General features: G+C 43.0%; 1 protein-coding gene across 1 annotated transcript in view; it reads right to left on the bottom strand.

Annotated features, from left to right (window-relative positions):
- The window catches only part of LOC144119842 (uncharacterized), a 65,648-nt gene that overhangs the window by 24,441 nt on the left and 22,256 nt on the right, over window positions 1-18,951 (bottom strand). Inside the window, exons 5-12 of the mRNA XM_077652368.1 lie at window positions 17,595-17,715; window positions 14,498-14,564; window positions 12,361-12,441; window positions 11,502-11,725; window positions 5,770-5,856; window positions 3,930-3,987; window positions 1,804-1,933; window positions 243-545 (exon numbers count right to left, since the gene is read on the bottom strand). Of these exons, the coding sequence (XP_077508494.1) occupies window positions 243-545; window positions 1,804-1,933; window positions 3,930-3,987; window positions 5,770-5,856; window positions 11,502-11,725; window positions 12,361-12,441; window positions 14,498-14,564; window positions 17,595-17,715 (1,071 nt within the window). The remainder of the gene's footprint in view (window positions 1-242; window positions 546-1,803; window positions 1,934-3,929; window positions 3,988-5,769; window positions 5,857-11,501; window positions 11,726-12,360; window positions 12,442-14,497; window positions 14,565-17,594; window positions 17,716-18,951) is intronic.

Consider the following 18,951-nt stretch of genomic DNA (forward strand, 5'->3'; position numbering starts at 1 on the left):
GAATTCCCTTCGAATCACCACTACACCGATAACGGGACCATAAATTTAGTGTTCCCGTTTATGCGCGCATCAAACGTAGCTTGCTACACCAGTGAAGGGCATGTGCGTCATGCCGGAACACCAGCTACTGCAATTCGTCTTTAGTTTCTCAACCCTCCCTAACAATTGATTGCAGTTCATTAGTTTTTAAACTCTAGCGTAGCATGAGTGGATCAAAAAGGACAAAAGGCCAGCATACTCGCCTTAGAGGAATGGCAACACCGGGGTTCGCCAGGTCAGCCACGATTGCGCACCCGCACCGGGTCGCGAAGAAGGTGACCACGAGGCCTGCAGTAGTGGCCAGACCCACGACGCCAAAGGACACCACGAAGATGCACGCGCCGAGTGAAAAGCACCAGCGGCCCGAGCGGTATGTGATGTGGCCGTCGGCGTTGCCCCACGCGACCATCGCCAGGCCACCCAAGTAGAGCATTGTTGGCAGCAGCAACAGGCATACCAGGGCTGCACTGAAAGCCACGTAGCCGAGCAGCAGTGGCTCCGCCTTCCTGCGCGAAAGTGAACCAATCATAATTCCGGGCAAAAGAAAATATTTATTTCAACATGCGAACGATAGATAACGTTCGAAGTTCCCTTTATTGAAGCCATTCAGATGGCAAATCGCGTTGTAAAAGCGATCAGGTTAGAGCGTGTTCGACAAATAAAAGCGCGACGTAAAATACATCTCTCGGCTAAACCGGTGAATTGTTAAAGCTCAAATTTCGCACATAATTGACATTTGATTGGCTCATTTGTTTTATATCACATTTGAAGATGTTCTTGATAAAGTAGTTCGGAGAGCATCTTCAAATCTCCCGCGGTACACCCTTCTCTCCCTCCTTTTTTGTCGAATCTCCACGGCCGACAAACGAAATGGCGCCAGAGGTTCATTCGCTGAGAGAGAGAGTTTTGTTATTTCACCTTCGCCGCAGACGATGAGAATATCCGACTTCTGATCGATTCAGGCTAGTAAACCAAACAAATGCGGTATTAAGCAATTTTGCCGACCAAGTGTCCCTTGTGTGCAAAGTTTTAGCTCGACCATCTCTACGGTTAATTTGACAGAACCAGTCTGCTCTGCGCGTATAATTCCGGAAAGGTCTGTATTGCGTAGGCAGGCACAGAAATTAAATTTTATTAGCTGAGTGAGAGCGGCCGTGGGGCCCCTAATAACGGAACAGCCGCTCAAATCTGCCAGATGGCCAAGAAGAAATGGACGCCCATTACTCGCAGATACAGCTGAGAGATACGTTCATTTATTGCTCTTTAGGCTCTTCTGAGCGGAGGTAACACTTTTCTTGCAAACCTATTCGCTGCTGCTTGATGTTAGCCAGTAGTTTTTCATGTCTAGCAATGTTCGTGCGACATTTCGCACATAATGCCATATTTCCTACATGTAGAACATTGCTTGAGACCAGAGACCCTATTTCACACTGAGCAATTTAAGCACTAATCTTTACGAAAAAGTTTTCTGTTAACATTTTCTATGTCTATGAAAACAGGCTGCGAGTATAACATCTTTTATTTTGCCTTTAAGCAACAACGCTAAACTAATTGGTTTAGTGAAGCGAATCGAATGCATCAAGCTTTCTTAACTTTTTAGATATATTAATATTGAGCAGAAGCAATTTGCGACGGTTCCTATTTTTGAAACCCCGCATTAAACACAGTTTCCTGTTACCATAGCTCGACAAAATTACTTCAACTCAATTAAAACTTCTTTTTAATGCCGCTTTCTTGTAATCAGACGCAGGTCAGGCAGCTTACTTGTAGCGACGTCCGAAATGCACGTCCACTTTTGCCCGCAGATCCTCTGGGTACTCGAGAGCATCAATGTAGAAAGTGTTCGCTTTGTCTTCAAGCTCGTCACCGAGGTTGTTCAAACGCCTCTTCGCCTCTAGACGACAATACAATTATTAAGCAAGTCAAGTATTCGTTTCTCGATATGTCGCGTTTGCCTACATCTGTTTCCCTTGCTATTACCTATACCTGAGAATGTAGTGCATTTGGGTAGAAACGTGCTCATAATTTTATAGGAATTATCCTCTGCCAGATAAATGGTTGTTTAGATCAAGTTTCAGTCTTGTGCCGCAGCTAATCATCAGATATTGAACTCGCTGTACACACACACACAAAAGAAACGGCCGCCTTCAATTGCTGTCTAATAACAGCCTACCCATACATGCCTAAACTTTCCTGCGTGAATGAATTACAGGTGTCTTAAAACGGGGTAGCCTAGATGTAGAACGGCCCGTACAGATAACCAATTTCATGTCTGCGGCAGTCCAGCTGATGAACCAGGCAGAAGTACTTAATGACCGCAGTGTGCGTTTTAGACTCGAAGTTTTTATTTAAAACAAGGAACTACCACGAAACATGCACTATTTCAATGAATACTGCTTTACTACAAAATTGAGTTGAGTCATAAACCACCTTCGCCGCCGTGGCGGCTCAGTGGTTACGGCGCTCGGCTACTGATCCGAAAGATGCGGTTCGATCCCGGCCGCGGTGGTGGAATTTCGATGGAAGTGAAATCCTAGAGACCCGTGTAATGTGTGATGTCAGTGCACGTTAAAGAAGCCCAGGTGGTCGAAATATCCGGAGCCCTTCACAACGGCGTCCTTAATAGTCTGAGTCGCTTTGGGACGTTAAACCCTCATAAACTAAACCACGTTCATAAACCTTAGAAACAACCAATAGGGTCTACCTGTATTCATCAATACAACTACGAACGAAAGCTGCACAGCTAACACGGAAAACATGATAGTTAAAAATTTTTCCTGCTCCTTTGGCAGAACAAAGGACCACGCCTCTCCAGAGCAATCGTTCATGCTATTGAGCTAACTGCGACACCTAACGATATCACGGCGAACCTGAAACGACTGTAACTAGAATTGCGGTAGTGTTTTGTCCAACGTACTTATAGCAACCGCCCGATATGCTGTACATTTATCTTAGAGAGCGATCACATCCAAAGAATCAGTGGTTGAAAGTTGATCATCTCCGGACCCTCGAGCAGGAATACTTTCTTAAACCTCATAATAAAAAAAAAACACTAATAATGCGCATAGTTTGAACAAATGCCTATATCCACGAATAAATTTCAACGGCAACTGGGCAGGGCTCAACCTTCCAAGTTATTTGCAACTGCCGATTCTGGCCATCTTAAGCTACACCTAAATGGAAACCGATTTTGCGCTAGAAACAGTTATGGTTAGCGCTTCTGACGCTGTCTGAACGACAAGGGCTAATTTTTCAAGCGATGAGCAAAGCAACTAGCGCTGCGTATGGGGACTGTTTTTGTAATTCTACTCGCGGCATTCAGTGCACCACCAGCAAAAATTAAGCACCTGCAGTAAGAGCGGCGAGAAAGTGTCATAACGCAGCGCACTTAAATTATTAGCATCCATGAAAGTTCGCCGCAGCTCTTTCAGAGGTACCGAATCCACGTGGTTCAGTGTTCAGTGCAAGTGCGATCATTGCCGTTCACTGTCTGGGCAATAACAACCGTAGAATACCAATTTTCCCGCCACCATTTCGACGCAGCCAATAGCGGCGATCGGAAACTACTAGTGGAAAGATAAAATGTTGGGCACGTCTTTCGTTAATTATTCCCCTAATAACTTTGGTCCACATTGCCTGTAGTTTAGGTGTCTTCACCAGCATGTCCTTACAATTCCAAGCACTTAAGAATAGCGTTTAAATTGGAGCTGATTACTCTTGCATGCCTTTATTATTCTCTCTCCAAGTATGCATTTTGACAGGGCTAGAATCTTTCTAACCACTTCGGAGTAAAACGCAGGTCAAACAATCAAGAAAAAGCTAAACATGAATTTTAGAATAAGGCTGTTCAAATAAATCAAATTCCAAAAAGAGTAAAAAGAAAATCTTACCCATTACTCCAGCTTCTGCCATTCGCATCGAGACATCCTTGGCAGACGCATCAGCTGCCTGGATTAGCAAATAGGAGTTAACGCTTCTTTATTTTTATTTTTATACAGCGTGAACTATTTGGAGCACCACCCGCAAACTACTAGAATAATAGTCTAGTGTAGCGTACGCCGACTGAGTGGTCATTTCTAGCGAAGCAACTGATGAAAAATTCATGAAAATTAACTACGCTTGCCAATTCAACACAGGAAGAAAGCACAATAGAGTAGGTGTCGCAAAGGGCATATAGGAGGTCTCACAAATAACATATATGTGATTCTCAGATGAAAGCCAGGACAAGAAATTGACGCTAGAGTCATGACCAGACCTAGGAGAGCAGCCAACTAGCTTGTAGCCATGGTTTTATTGGCAGAGATAGTGAGTACGACCAATGCGTAGTAATAATCCCGCTTTAGGGGCATACTTTCAAGCGTCGAGAGGAAAGAGTTAGAGGATGGAGTGCAGACGCAGACGTGAGGACAATGTTCATAGAGGTTAATGTTAAAAAACAGTATTTATAATGAATTACACGGAATTAGTTAATTTTATTTTGAAGTAATAGCGTTAAAGGCCCCGTTGTACGAAAAATCCGGCGTCGACGTTGTAAGCGAAAAATCACGAGCATGACTGGCAGGTGGTGCCCAGAGAGAAACCTAGGAGGCAGGGGGGCCACCTAGGTCACGTCAACGTGGAGCGTCATCACAACCTGGCCATCTAGTAGTGAGGGAACTGTCCAACGTTGCATGCGGTAGCTAAATTAATGATTGGTCGCTCGGGAAGAGCAACCTGCGCCGCACAGGGCCCACCGCTGAGAGCATCTACCATCGCAACGCTTAAAGTCTGCACCACTCCGCCAGCAGAGGAATGAGGACTCCAGGCAATGTAAACTACAGGATGACCTCCTGTGTACATGTAAATTTACCCAATAGGCTATCGCATCATACCATCAATGCGGAGTTCAAATATCCCACACAATTTTCAAAATTTTTCTAATTTCATTTAAATTTCTCTCGAATACATTTAGGGCATGGTAATTCAAGAACAAAAAAAAGTGTTGCATTATATTGTTTTCAACTATAGAATGAAAGTCATAACACAGACCACATTTCGTTCAGTTACCACTACTGATGTTGTGTTCTAAAAACAGAAACGTTCACTAATTGGACTTAAAGCATAGTGCATGTTGTGGCATTTTCATCCATGTGCGCGCTCTTAGAGCACTTTGTCCCTAACACGCACCACACATTACGTGCAGGCAAGGTGGGAGTATCTAAATTCCTCTTACATGGCACGAGCGGGGTGCAAGGAAAATAATATTTATTGCGCGTAAATGAATGAAATCCACCGAAATCCTGAAATATTATATTTGGGTTTTTCTTCTGACGAGCCTTCAGTGAGAAGTTATGGGCTTTGTTTTGAAGACATAAATTTTCTTACTAATTTTCTTGAGTGTTGGCTGCTGGTAATACTAGCCGGTGAAATGAGACTGGAGACTGACATCACATTGTAACAATTAGCGCTGGCCTCAAATTGACTTGCACACGTAGTGAAGGCCAAGAGAACTGATTCTAGTAATGAGCCCTCCTGAAAAGCATCTCTTGTCTCTGATGTAAAAAAAATATCGCCTCAACGCAGAGAATTTATGCGAGGCCCTTAACATTTAGGAATACAGTTTATATATAATATCCTAAAGGAAACGGCGAAAAATACCTCCGCTTCGTCAAGCTCTCGGTAGAGGGCCGCAATGACTCTCTTTCTAAAACGCTTTTATCCCGTTACATCGCATTTTGCTGCTTTACTTACCGTGTTTATTGCAGGCAGGAACTGAGATGCATTGGCTATGTGCAATACAGCCCAGTAGTTTTTAATTTCATCTCCAATCGGTAGTAGCTGGAAAAATTAAAACAAAACTTGTGTTAGCTTTAATAAAACAATTATTTTCTGGTCACCCCTTCCCACTGGCTTTCTCGGCACTCAGAAGACCGTGCTATAGAAAGAAGAGAGGGCTTGAACGACTGGCACACGTTAGACAGGAAGAGAAGTTGTGAATAATTAATGTCCTCTCCTGTTCAAACAAAGTGTGTAATGCCACACCTTGTACAGAAAAGGAATATTAAAATCTGGCTATCTTCGAAATGCCTCTCAAGTATAAATCTCTCTTCTTGCTTTCGATACCGCTATGCCATGAAAATGCCGTTAATATACTAATATATCACAATAAATTCGACCTCTTTTGTGCATGAATGCCAGCTCCAAATTCCACGCAAATGAATGTAGGGTACAGTGTCCTACCAAACGCGAATTGCATATTTCTTTCCGTGCTGCTTTTTCTTTGTTACAACTCTCACAATCTCGTTGATGCGTGCTTAAACGCATGCCAAACGTCTGAATGAATGAAATTATCGCTGAGAGTGTGATCGATGTCTTTGCTTTGCGCCCGTTAGTCTGTGTGACTCAGTGCAGTGGTATCCACTTGCTTAGGATCAATGTACTCCTTCTAGGCCAGAATGCATCCATTTTGAAGTAACGGTGTCAGTTTGGAACGCGGAATTTCGGATTTCAAGCTCACCAGAGAAAAAAAAAATGCAGTGGTAAAACAGAACTCTATATACCCAGAAAACAGCGTACCTCCCCAGGTGCGCCCAGAAAGGATGGAATGTCCAGTTCCAGTACAAAATTTATAGAGCATTTCCAGGCCGTAGAGGCAGGACTCAGAAACCGAAACAAAAGGGGAGTGCGCCCACCAATGGCCTAGAAATGTTTTTTAGAGGCGGTTAAGCAGGAACAAAAACAAATCATAGCAAATTGGTCCCAGAAAGGTAACCGGGAAAACGTTTTTGGGACCAATGCTTTTCAACAAAAAATACAAATTCACTCCGCGCTCCCTTTTCTCTCTCCCTCGTGCCAAAAGCTACGGAGAGAGAAGGTTTTGGTCTTGCACTCGCCGTTTTGAGAGATCAAACAGTTTTGTTCGAACAGCCGAAAGAAGCTCAGTTCACCCCGCATAATTCTCTTGGGCCGTCGGCTCCATGCTGCAGGCAGGCAGGCGGTGTGGTCTGCCTTTTCATCGCACCGCCGGGAGCGGCGGTCACCAACGTGCCCGTCTTCTATATAGTGTTTCCAACTTCAGCACGGTACGGCGGTCCCTGCAGGCATCTCCAAATACCAGCACCCCTCGTTGCGCCGCTGTCTAGCAGAGGCGCAGTAATAGACTCCCGTCACTCGCCCGGCTTCCTCGCTGGACGGAAGCCATCTTGCGCACACATATTCGCGCAGCCCCTAGCCGTTCGCGCGCAAGTCCCAGCGCGCAGCAGCTCTTGCTCTCATCACTGTGCTGTCGTGAACTTCTTAGCTGCGGATTCATGGCAGCTTTCTCGCGCACCTCGGCGTGCCCACATAATTCCTTTTGGAACTGATGAAAACGAGCGCGGCGCATTGCAAGTCTTTTTTTGCAGCTTCACGGCCCTACATCATAATGGCGCTCTTACAGGCGTCGTTCGCGGCAGCGGATTTCAAGGAAATGGGCGACTCCTAGCGCCCACTCTGCATCCCTTAGCGCCTCCGACGAATGTGGCGTGTTGTTGGTGGCAGCGTGGCCGCCCGCTGCGGTCATAGGCGGGAGAGATCTTCGGATGCCCACCAGACTCTTGATGCGAGTGCCCATGGATTAACCTGCTCTACCTACATTGCCGTCTTTTCGCAGCGGTATAGTTTGTGTTGTGTTCGCTTCGCTGAATCCTAACACCACCGGATTACTTGCGCCTTGATCACCTTGATCTCGCTTCCCACGCCGCATTGTGCCTCACGTGCGGTCTGCTGTACCATGGGTGCGGCGCGCCAGGGCTCCTACCTCAAGACGTCCCCCCTTTCCATCGGCCGGCTACAAGCAGTCTTATCTCCACACTTAGACACAAGAAAATAAAACGTGGGTGTATCGAGGATGTAAGGTGTTTGTTTGAGCGTTCGCTGTGCCGTGAGAAGGAGCAGGACTGAAGGCTGCGTTGAATTCATATATATAGTTGCAGCATTTTATTTCATCCCCGGGTTTCCGTTGGCAACGTCGTCAAGGTATGTTGGTTTATGCTCGTTTTTTATTTTCGCCTCGTAGAAATATTTTTTTTCCTCTTTTGATAACACGCTCAAAAAAGCTTACTCCGAGGCTCGTGCGAGAGGCAAAGCGAGAGGGAGCTTTCACCCTGCAGAATATCCGTGACCTGAAACCGCGTATCTGTATTGTACGCCCATCTCGTCTTTTCTTTTGGCACCCAGGTTGCTCTTTACATGCGTTTGCTTTTGCGTGTCCATATATGCTTTTGTAACCTTTAGAATGTTTGCTTAAGGTGCATCAACTTTCAGCCTGTATTATGTTTTTGTTGCTTCATTTTTTTAGATTTCTCAGAGCTAGAGAAAAATTTGGCCATTATTATATGCTGGCGCCGTAGTGCTCCGTACGTTGTGCGTTAAATCGTGCATACATATGAGTCTCCTGTTTGTATTCATTTAAATGCAAAAAGCACATCTAATAAACTGAAATTAAATTTGTATTGCGCTCCTTTTTTTCTGTTATATGGGCGGGATCGGGCGACTTTTTGAATTCATCTTTCCTTTGTGTGTTAAATTCTAGCACATTTCAAGTTTTTGTGGCGGGAGCAGAGGAGCACTAAACAAAGAAGAGGGAGGCGAGAATCGAAGCTGACTAACAGCCAGATTTTTAATGCGCGTTCATCGAATATATACATCTCGCTCGTGCAATAAGGAAAAGACAGAAGCATGACAAACGCATAATATGTACACACGTGGTAAAATATTAGAGAAACGCACGCAAAAAATCACTTTCGATGTCACGAAACGCTATCGAAAGTATGCTGACGCATATACGTCGCTCTTTTGTCGGATGCTGAAGGCTTCAATCTCCCGTGTCCGTTGATTAAAATACGACATGATGACCATTGTGTTGCTAACCTGCAGGTCACATTCATGGCTTTCTGCAATGTTTGGCTAATTCACTGCTGATGGCGCCCTTTAGGGATCTTTTGTTCTCTCGAAACCGTTTATACAAACAGCGCCCTGTTTGAACGATGTAGGTGGGTCCGCATGACAGAGGTATTTCAAAAACCCCGCTTTTCACACATTTCACATGTTTCTACTTGCATTGATTTTTGCTTTGCTCGCTGTTGACTTTGGCGCACAGGCTTCTTAACTTAATTGTTGGGTGCTGACATGAGCACTTTTACACCAGCTCTTGCTCCTACCTTTTTGAGACTGTGGGAAATGTCATTAATGCAAAGAATGACAGCGTACGGCTTCCTTTATTTTGATGTGGTTGTGACATATTTTCTGCCTCTAAGTGCTTGCAGAATCCCTTCTGTGACACTGGACAGCAGTCTCGTCGGGTAACCTGCTGCTTTCAGCCGACAGTTCTGGGCGTCAAAACTGCCTTGAACTTCATCATGACAGGATCTCTCTTTGTCTCGTGCTGCGCTGCTCCCGTCTCTAGATCATGCACCAACCAGCCTTAATTTTCACCTTGCTAAAGCACATTTCATGTAAACAGGTAAGTGTGAATTGCCTAGCCAGCAAGCAATCACACTTGTGGACAGATGTATTACACCACCTGTAGTGTAAGCATGTGCCTGAAATTTGGCACACATGTGCGCTTAGATGCCTGAAGTCTGCATGAAAAAGAAGAAATAGTTTTATTGAGCCGGAGTTGAGAAATCTGGCATTAACCTTTTGGGCTGTCCCTGGGACGCAAAACTTTTTGGACACGGCTAATAGTGGGGACGGTTTCAGGATGTCTTCGGGAAAAATGAGCGCCTCCTGGGGAGATTCCAAATGTCCTGATGGGATATTTCTGAGATATTTTGAGCAGGTTTTGTGTTTGTTGGGCTCGAACAGCGTGTAAACATAAAATTCTGTGTGCAGCTTGGCAAGACAGCCACATAGCTGTATGAGCTCCTTTGTGACGCTTAGGGCAACGAGACAGTATCGCGGGCGCTAGTTTTCTAGTGGCAGAAGACTTTAGTTTCGGGGAGAACGTCCGTGAAAGACGACGCAAGGCCGGGGCGCCCTTCAACCTCACGGAATGAAAACAACGAGGGTCGGTTCAGGGAAATCGTACCGCAAATCCGCACCATTACAGTTCGCAAGCTACAAGATGCTCTCAAAATTAGTAAGACAAAATGGCACCAAATTTTGAGTGAAAACTTTCGAAACGGAAGCCGAATGCCAGATTTGTGCAGCAGTCCTCACAGAGGACAAGGAGGACATGTGGGCATCAGTGAGCGCTCATTTGCTCTCCGATGCAGAGAAGGGTGCTGCATTCGTCGACAGCATCATTGCTGAAGTCGAAACATGACGTTTTCAATACGATCCTCATAAAAAGAGGTAGAGCGCCGAATGGCGGTCCACAAGCTCTCCGGCGTCGAGAAAGGTGCGGCGACAAGAGACCAAAACAAAGACGATGCTGATAGTTTTTTCGATGCCAGAGGTGTCATACACAACGAGTTCGTACAACAAGGGCACATATTGAATCAAGAGTTCTATATCCGCGTTCTCCAACACATGCGTGATGCACTGCGACTCCATCGTCCTGACTTATGGACATCTGGGCAATGGAGCCTTCACGATAGCGCAAGGCCGCACACTGCTCTCAGTTTGAAAAAAATTCCACGCCAAGCACAGCATGAGTGTATTTTCCCATCCGCCATAGTCGCCACACATCTCCCCATGCGAATTTCTTCTGTTTTCTCGTGTGAAGAGAGCCATATATTATCGCTGGATGGGGAGTGTGGAGGCCATACAAGACGCTACGACAAAGGAGCTGATATCCCTGCCAAAAGAAGCGTTTTCCAACTGTTTTCAAGATCTCAAGACGCATCGGAAGCTGTGTATAGACTGCAGAGGAGACTATTTCGAAGGGGTGCTGCACAAATGATATCAATGTTAAACAAAATTTTTGTAATTGAATCAGTCTAGGAACTTTACGGACAAAGGTTGTATGCTGGTGCATTGCGATCAGAAAGAAATAATTAATCATTAGTCTTTAAAATCTTCAACCTCCTGGCGTCAAATGAGACAAGAAGAATATACTTGCGACAGCAACGTAGAAATAAGGTTTTGTTTTAAAAAAGAAGTATAAGATTCAATTTTTTTTTCGTACACATGCGGCACCAAGAACGCTGTGTGCAAACTTTGAAAAACCCTGCTCATAATTTCTGTTCCGCAGTAACCATTTCCATTTTCTTCTACTGCCGTCTCAGCCACCTAGTTTCAAATTTTATCGACTCTAAATGCATGTATATTCGTTTCGTTTTCAACTTTTTCCTATTCTTTTGTGGAGCAGAAATGCATACATATGAGGAGAAACACGGCGATGCTTGCGTTGAACGGTGCCAGTTAGGCTACATGATTTCGTCCAATTTTCCTGCTATTCTCGATTTGATTTCAATGCCGAAAAAATGATAAAATAATCCTGTGCACACACTATGCTAGCAAAGTTTGAATACTCGTCGATCAAGGAGCGTTGCACTAACCTGAGAAAAGTTTGCACCTTGCGCTTCAAGGTTTGCCTGAGCAACCAATACGGGGTCACAAAGGTTCAATGGTGGCTGCTGCGACTGGCACTGGTCCAACACTGCCTTAATTGCGAGATTTCCGAAGGTGAAGTTGGTCCTTATCTGGAGCGCACTTGCAGCAGCGACGTACTGATCGGATGCCTCTCTCAACGGGAGTGCTTCAGCCGTCAGGTTGGCAATGTCTGCGAAACAACCAAGTTTGTCGCTTTGTTCCCGCAGAGTGGAAACGGCAAAATAGCGGCTGTAATATCGACTTAAGCCGAGATTTACTGAGCACAATTGTACCTACCACATACCTTACTTCTACCCACCACTGACACAATGTGTAAAAGTTCTTCCATGGCCTAGTGATTGGCTTCTTTAAAAAGAAATTCATGAGAAATTGATATTAGACCCCACCTTGACTGAGGTGAAATAAGTTTTCGGCATGAAAATAATTATAAATATCATCTTCGGCAGAAAAAACGGAAACGCGTGCAGATTTATGCGTAGTGCCAAGTGAGAAGACAAAGCCCCACTGCAACTATTATCTTCCAGCCTTAAAAATACAAAATTATTAAAACTGCGTGTCTACTGTTATTTAGTTCGGATCCCCTACTGTTTTCTTGCAGTTTGAGCCACAGAGAACAAAACATTTCTTAATTCCTATCAAAGCCAATTCTGCATACAACTTAGTGGTGTAATTCTTTCAGGATGGTTCCTTGATTCGCTGTACACACAAGACATGTGTGAATTAATTAGCACCACGGTTTGTTATTTTCTATGAATTTTCGTTGTTACTACACGCTCAGCAAGTACTGCTGGCTGTAATACTTACGGTCGACAAGCTTCTTGGCAAGAAGGGCCGGGTTTATAGCCATTATGCTCTCCAAGTCCTCTCCGATAAGCATTACGCAATCTAGTGTTAAAGGCAAAGCAACATTGAAGTTCTCCATAAACAGGACAATAATATAATGAACATAGGCACGTTTTGAGCTGGGACCTGCTCCTGCAGGAAATGCTAAGAAAATAGAAGCAATAGAGATATTGTATTCTGCGTTATTTTAACTGAATCAAACTATTTGTGTGTAAAATGTTGCTAACAGAAATTTCAGCCGTCATCTAGCATCTATAACAGACGACCTAGGACTCCTGCTTCAGCTGCAGCCATTGAAATACAGTAGTGAACAAAATATATATGTTCAGTTTTTTTCGCATCAATTCAAGATATCACGGATATAAAAGACCTATTTGCTTTTCCTGAATGTATTTTGATTAAATAATGGTCTCTTCTTCCGTGGGGCGTTGTTGGGGCGTCAATGTTTTCTTTTAGTTCTTTTTTCACTTTTGTCATCTTATGGGCACTTCTCATTGCGTTCACTTTCCGTCTGTTCTGAATTAACCTGCTCTCATATTGAGACGACGTAATCTGCGTTTAGGTGTATTACTGGGCATTTTTGTAAGCAGCAGGCGGAGTATGATGTTAACATAACATCAATAGGACTGTTCATATGGTCATTATCAGCCGCCGCCCCCACTTCGGGATGAAACACCGTCATCTTTCATGGAATTTCAGAGTGGCGCAGTCATGTTAACATAACATCATTAGGACTGTTCAAATGGCCATTATCCGCCGACGCCACAAATTCGGGATCAAACACCACCAGCTTTCATCTAATTTTGGAGTAGCGCAGTCCACGCCTTCACAAATTTTGAAGAGATATAGGTTCGCAGGAGGTTTGGTTTTACGATCTTTAAACGTGACAGGCCAGAACGACCAACCAAGTTTTCGAAAAAGACATTTCTCGCGCAATACTAAACGGACTCTACACTGCCCATTATCGATATTTTCGAAGATTTCGACCTGTTATCGCGCTCTTCAGTAACTGCATGAACTGTCGGGCGCAATGTGCAATGTGCTGCACAAAACGACAGTGTCCAGCTGAAGCTCTGACGACCTGAAAAAATTGGGTTTCCAGGACGATGCACGTCAGGAAACACTTGGTGTGGATAGATCATGAATTGAAAAGACTGATTCTAATAAAAGAATCAAAGTTCTTGTCGTGCGGTAAATGATTGGATTCGTTATATACGTCGCTCCAAACGCAATTTATATGGACCTCGTCATCAGCTTCCCACGTCAAACCACAGAGGCGCGAACATAACGGCTGAGGGATGATTCTCCACTCGTGGAATTTGTCTCCTCGACTGAATTCAACGTACCATCAAGGATAAAATATATCAGAAAACTTTCGCAAAGGTCTTTCTTCTGCACGTACGCAAGAATCTGAGATTTGAGTATGTTTTTGAACAGAATTACGTCCCGAAGCGCTCCTCTACGCTTGAGAAAAGTTTCATGAAGGAGAAGATGGTGGACCTTGTGAAGTATCCAAGCCGCCCACTGAGTTTATTTCAATTCAATATATTTCCATAACCACCGTGCACCATCCGAGAGACGAAAAAGTCTGAATCATCGAGCTAAAAGTCGAGCGCCAAATGCAAGTGAAGAAACATGGAATAAACGTTAACAGACAGCTTCCTAGACTCCATGCTTGGGCAGGACTGAACCAGTGATCGCCGGAAAACGCTTGCGAGTGAAGTACTGACGCATATGGTATCCGTGAAAAGGCATTCTTGAAATTCTTCCTCATTTTTAATAAAAAATTGTAACTGCCGCCACGTTCACGCAGCGCAGAAAACAGTTTTCAGTAAATATGCTGTAACGTGTTCATTAAGTTTGCTATTGTGTAAAAACTACCACATTGTCGTGTCACCAATCTCATGCGCAAATTTTAGTGAGGTAAAAAGAGTTGAAATCGAAAAGCTGAAGCATCGTGTCTTTGTGTTCATTACTGTATTTGGTACTTTTCCTCAACGTGAAGCTAGTTAGCTGCAGAATTTTATGGAAAGTGCATTTATCATAGATCTACCTAGAAGGTGGTTAGGAAGGTTTACAGTACTGGTGTCATACTCACTGTCAAGTCTTTCCACCATTTCTTTTTCAAAAATTTCGTAGTCCGTGAGTAGTAATGTGTCAATTTCCTGTAATGAAAACGCGGCCGCAGGGATGATTGTGTTTTATAACGATGACATTAGCTCCTTATCTACGTGGAAAACAAAGAACTGCGCACCCTTGGGATGGTGCATACATGAATAAAAGGATACTACAAGGGAACATCAAGTCCAGCCATGCTTATCGGTAACCTTCACGTAACACCTTACGCGTGTCAGAGATCTTCCATCACCTTGAGAAGAGCGCAAAAGTGAAGTGAGATTCGCGAAATGCCGCGTAAGTATGTGGAACTATGCTTGGTGACGTGAATTACTGGGCAGTAATAAGGGAGTAATTACTCATTGACATCCACCCGAGCGCAGCCATACGGCTACAAAGAAAAGTTAAGCAGCTTTCTCAGAAACTTGGTATTTAAAGAAAAATTCGTCCTTGTCCTGGGTTCATCCCCGCCCGGGACCAACGCTACGCCGCTACAATTCCTGGTCTGCCACGATAGACCTCTCTCTCGCTTCTGCAACGCAGTCTTACAGTCATTGGGAAAATACCATCTGTTATGAGGAAACTAACGCGGGGAGCGGATCAGAGAATGCGACGAATTCCATAATTAGGAAACGGTCACTTGACAATGGACAGAAGCACGAGACAAGAAATATGCACTCAGTACAGTCATTCAGAGCGATGCCTTGCCTTGCATTCAACAAATAAGATCCGCAAGCCAACAAGGCAATTACTCTCCTAAGTGGGGCCCCTGATTCAACGAGCAGCTGCAGCGAACACATCTTAATATCATGTTACCTTCCTGGCTTTCGGGAACACATGATTAGGGCGGAATATCGAAAAGTTTATTTGATTTTTTCTCTGCAGCACAGCCATCTTACCACGCACAAAAACATCGTCATTGTTACCGAGGAATCGTCTGTCTTGCGAAGCGTCATGCTTAGTTTACATTCCTTGAGAGGTTCTTTAAGAAATGGAAGTAACTTGAAAGCACGTATCCAAGCAGTCAGAAAAGTACCAGAGATATCTCATTCTTTGTTGTTTTTATAGAAGGTGTTTCACCTACGACTTTACACAGTTTTTAAAAAAAGCTTTTTGAGTTGGCTCTTTTCGCCATATCATTGTCAGCAGTCTAATACATCAGAATTCTGCTAAGACGTGCAAACTATCAGGCTGGTTAACTAACGTTTAACACTTAACTTTCAACTATTACTGTTAAGCTCTTTAAATATAAGGAGGCGTGTAGCCCACCATAAGTAATATCCATACCTGTTTTTAGAATTTTGAAAACGCGGTTGCCCTCGGCTGTATGACGCCACAATAAATTATGGCTACATCGCGCCAAATTGTATGCGCTTTTGAGAAGCTTGCAGGCAAATCAACCTCTCCAGTTCATGCAACTCGTCGAAATAGCCAAAATTTGTTGAGCCACAACACCCAAGGCAACCATGTTTTTGAAATTATAAAAACTGATATGGATATTACTTACGGTAGGCTGCACGCATCTCAATAATTAGGGCGCCCAATAGTAATAAATCAAATATTAACTAATAAATATTAGTTAACCAGAGCTACTTAGAATGGCTTGGCTGAATTATGATGCAATAAACTGTTGACAATGCTATGCCAAAAAAAATCGCTCCTCTAAGTTAAAAGCCTATTTTTAACTGTCTAAAGTCTAATGTAAAACGCCCTTTATATTAGTTTTGCGCCGCCTGGTAAAAGCAATAACATATTTGAAAATGAACAGAAAAGCCGCAAACAACTCACTCAACATGCTAGTTTTGGAGCAATATATTTGCGATTTCAACTTTGAGTCAAAAAAATATTTCATGCTGGAATGCTAGATTTGAAATACCTCTGGGGAATTAGGAGCTTTATAGTCGTTCTGTGCGGGTAGCCGCCGCTTTATGCCTCTTATTTGCTATAAATATAAAGTAAAATGCTTTTAGTCATTTCATAACAAAAAGTGGCCAGTAAGACATGAGGCCAATTTCTTAGAGAAAATTTTGAATAGTACAAAGAAACAAAACAATTGTAATCTCTCTCAAAAACAACATAGTTTTATCGTCATCGAAATGTTAGAAGAGATGAACCAAAATTGTTCACTTTATTTTCAAATTGTGCTAATTATACATCTGGCTTCAGGATATCTTGGGTATCTCTGCTGCTGTTGTACAAGTGACATGCGGCAAATTAAAAGCCAAAGCTCAGTATCGGTAGACTGACATATACAATTGCCCTGTTAAAAATGTCATTCGTCTCTAATGTGCGGGCTAGATTTCATACATAGAAAACAAAAAAAAACAAACGTTAAGAAACAATTCCTAATAATCCAAACTGAGATAATTAGCACAGATGCCTAACACCGCAAAATAAGAAAAATATTTTGCTGTGCGTCAAACCGAATCATTTCCTTGCGCTTTAGGGGACGCGCATGGACTTGCAACTTGCCTGCATCATTAGAACGCTGGTAATTAAGAACGTAATTTTGTTGCAATTCATTAAGAAATAATGAGTGTTTTGTTAGCACAAATATTTAAAAACCAATTTTTTTCTCGCAATCAAGTGAGTTTTCAAAGTTGCCTCATACCTTAAACCGCACTATTGTACTTTCTTTAAACTACTAAACACTAATCAAGTAACGCCATTAAGCAGAGAATACATAGTGTCATATATTCTTACTTTGAATTGCCACTGATTTCTAGAAAACAATTCAACTTAGCCCGCTTAGCTTACCGGGTGGGACCTCGGGCTATACTGAAAACAAATATTCCTTACGTTAAAATATTTTTACCCGGCAGCAAGCTGAAGGACGATATATGACAGATGGCCTTGATAATGATTTAGTGGCTGCGGGCCCGGCGCGAGCATTCCGTGCTTCAGCAGGGCCAACTTCGTCGTCTTCTAGTCCTTGACAGTATATGGCTAGCAGATATTAGTCTAGGATAAACATAATACTCGGGTACAAAACATGCCTGTGGAGAAGCATGAGGAGAATCGTGCAGGAGGAGCGTGGTGAACATAAGCTGCTCATACTAGCTCTGCGTATGCATGCTCACGTGCAGGGTCTTCTGGTAGCCTGTCTCCAAGTCCAGAATGACACGCTTGGTGTATGGTAGGAGGGAGCTGATTCCCGCGTACGTGTATAACTCGGTCACAATAGCAACACCCGCAGCCACCCTGAAAAGCCACGACAGAAATGAGTTGCAGCGTGTGCCGCAACACTCTAATCACACTTGCTGAAATGTACTGCATACGTTTTCTTTAATGAACGTGGGGGGCTCACCCGTATAAAGTGGTGGATTGCACGTGTTGTGACCGCAAATGAAAAAAAAAGAGAATTTTTCAGTCTTTGAGTTACAAGCGACGACTACATACGGCGCTTGTTTTTGCAAGAACTCCTCAAGCTGGATCAGCTCGTCAGGTATTTTTCTCTTTGCGTCGCTTACTTCTTTTTGGGAGAAAATATTGTTTGTTTATTTATGCATTTCTTTGAATATTAGGCTTATTTCGAAATCCCGGAAATGGGCTTCGTTGCAGTACACCAATTTTTCGCTCATCGCTCGCCTAAGAATAGAGGTGCAAAACCTCTGGACAGCGAGAGAGTACAAGACATATTACACTCCAGTCTAGACTTACCTAGAAGAGAGCATAAAAATGATAACCCCATTTTTTAGTTTTGCGTACTCGCGCCAGAGAGTCACAAGTGAACAGTGCGCGTTCAAAGGGCATCTTTTTATTTCTATAATAATAATAATAATAATAATAATAATAATAATAATAATAATAATAATAATAATAATAATAATAATAATAATAATAATAATAATAATAATAATAATAATAATAATAATAATAATAATAATAATAATAATAATAATAATAATAATAATAATAATAACCAATCAATCAATCAATCAATCTTTATTTTTCGGTGCCCAGGAACAACCCAAAGGTCTTGGTGCTGGTACACCATTCACACGCACAAAATGTAAATTTGTCTTCCACAAAGGAAGACACTCAGGGGAGGTAATGCAGCAGTCAAAGCGATAGAAAAAAAGACATATAAACTAGGCATGACAGCAAGCATGAAGCAAAAAAGTGAAAACAAGAAAACAGCGAGAACAGCGGTAAATGAAAACAGCTAGAACAGGCAACAGACATATAAACAACTAATGAAACAATAAACGAAGAGAATGAACACAAGAACGACCGATAACAGCCAAGTACAGCATATAGCAAAATACAAACAAGAATAAAGCCAATACTAATATGAACGAATAAGAAACCTCTCAAATACAAGCTAGAAATACAATCATACACAATAAGAAATGTAATTAGTGAACGCGTTACAGACAATCAGGCGTGAGTACACAGTATTAAAGAAATAACATTAATGAAAACAAGTAGACGTGA

This window comes from Amblyomma americanum, chromosome 2 (assembly GCF_052857255.1).
Source record: "Amblyomma americanum isolate KBUSLIRL-KWMA chromosome 2, ASM5285725v1, whole genome shotgun sequence".
NCBI lineage: Eukaryota > Metazoa > Arthropoda > Arachnida > Ixodida > Ixodidae > Amblyomma > Amblyomma americanum.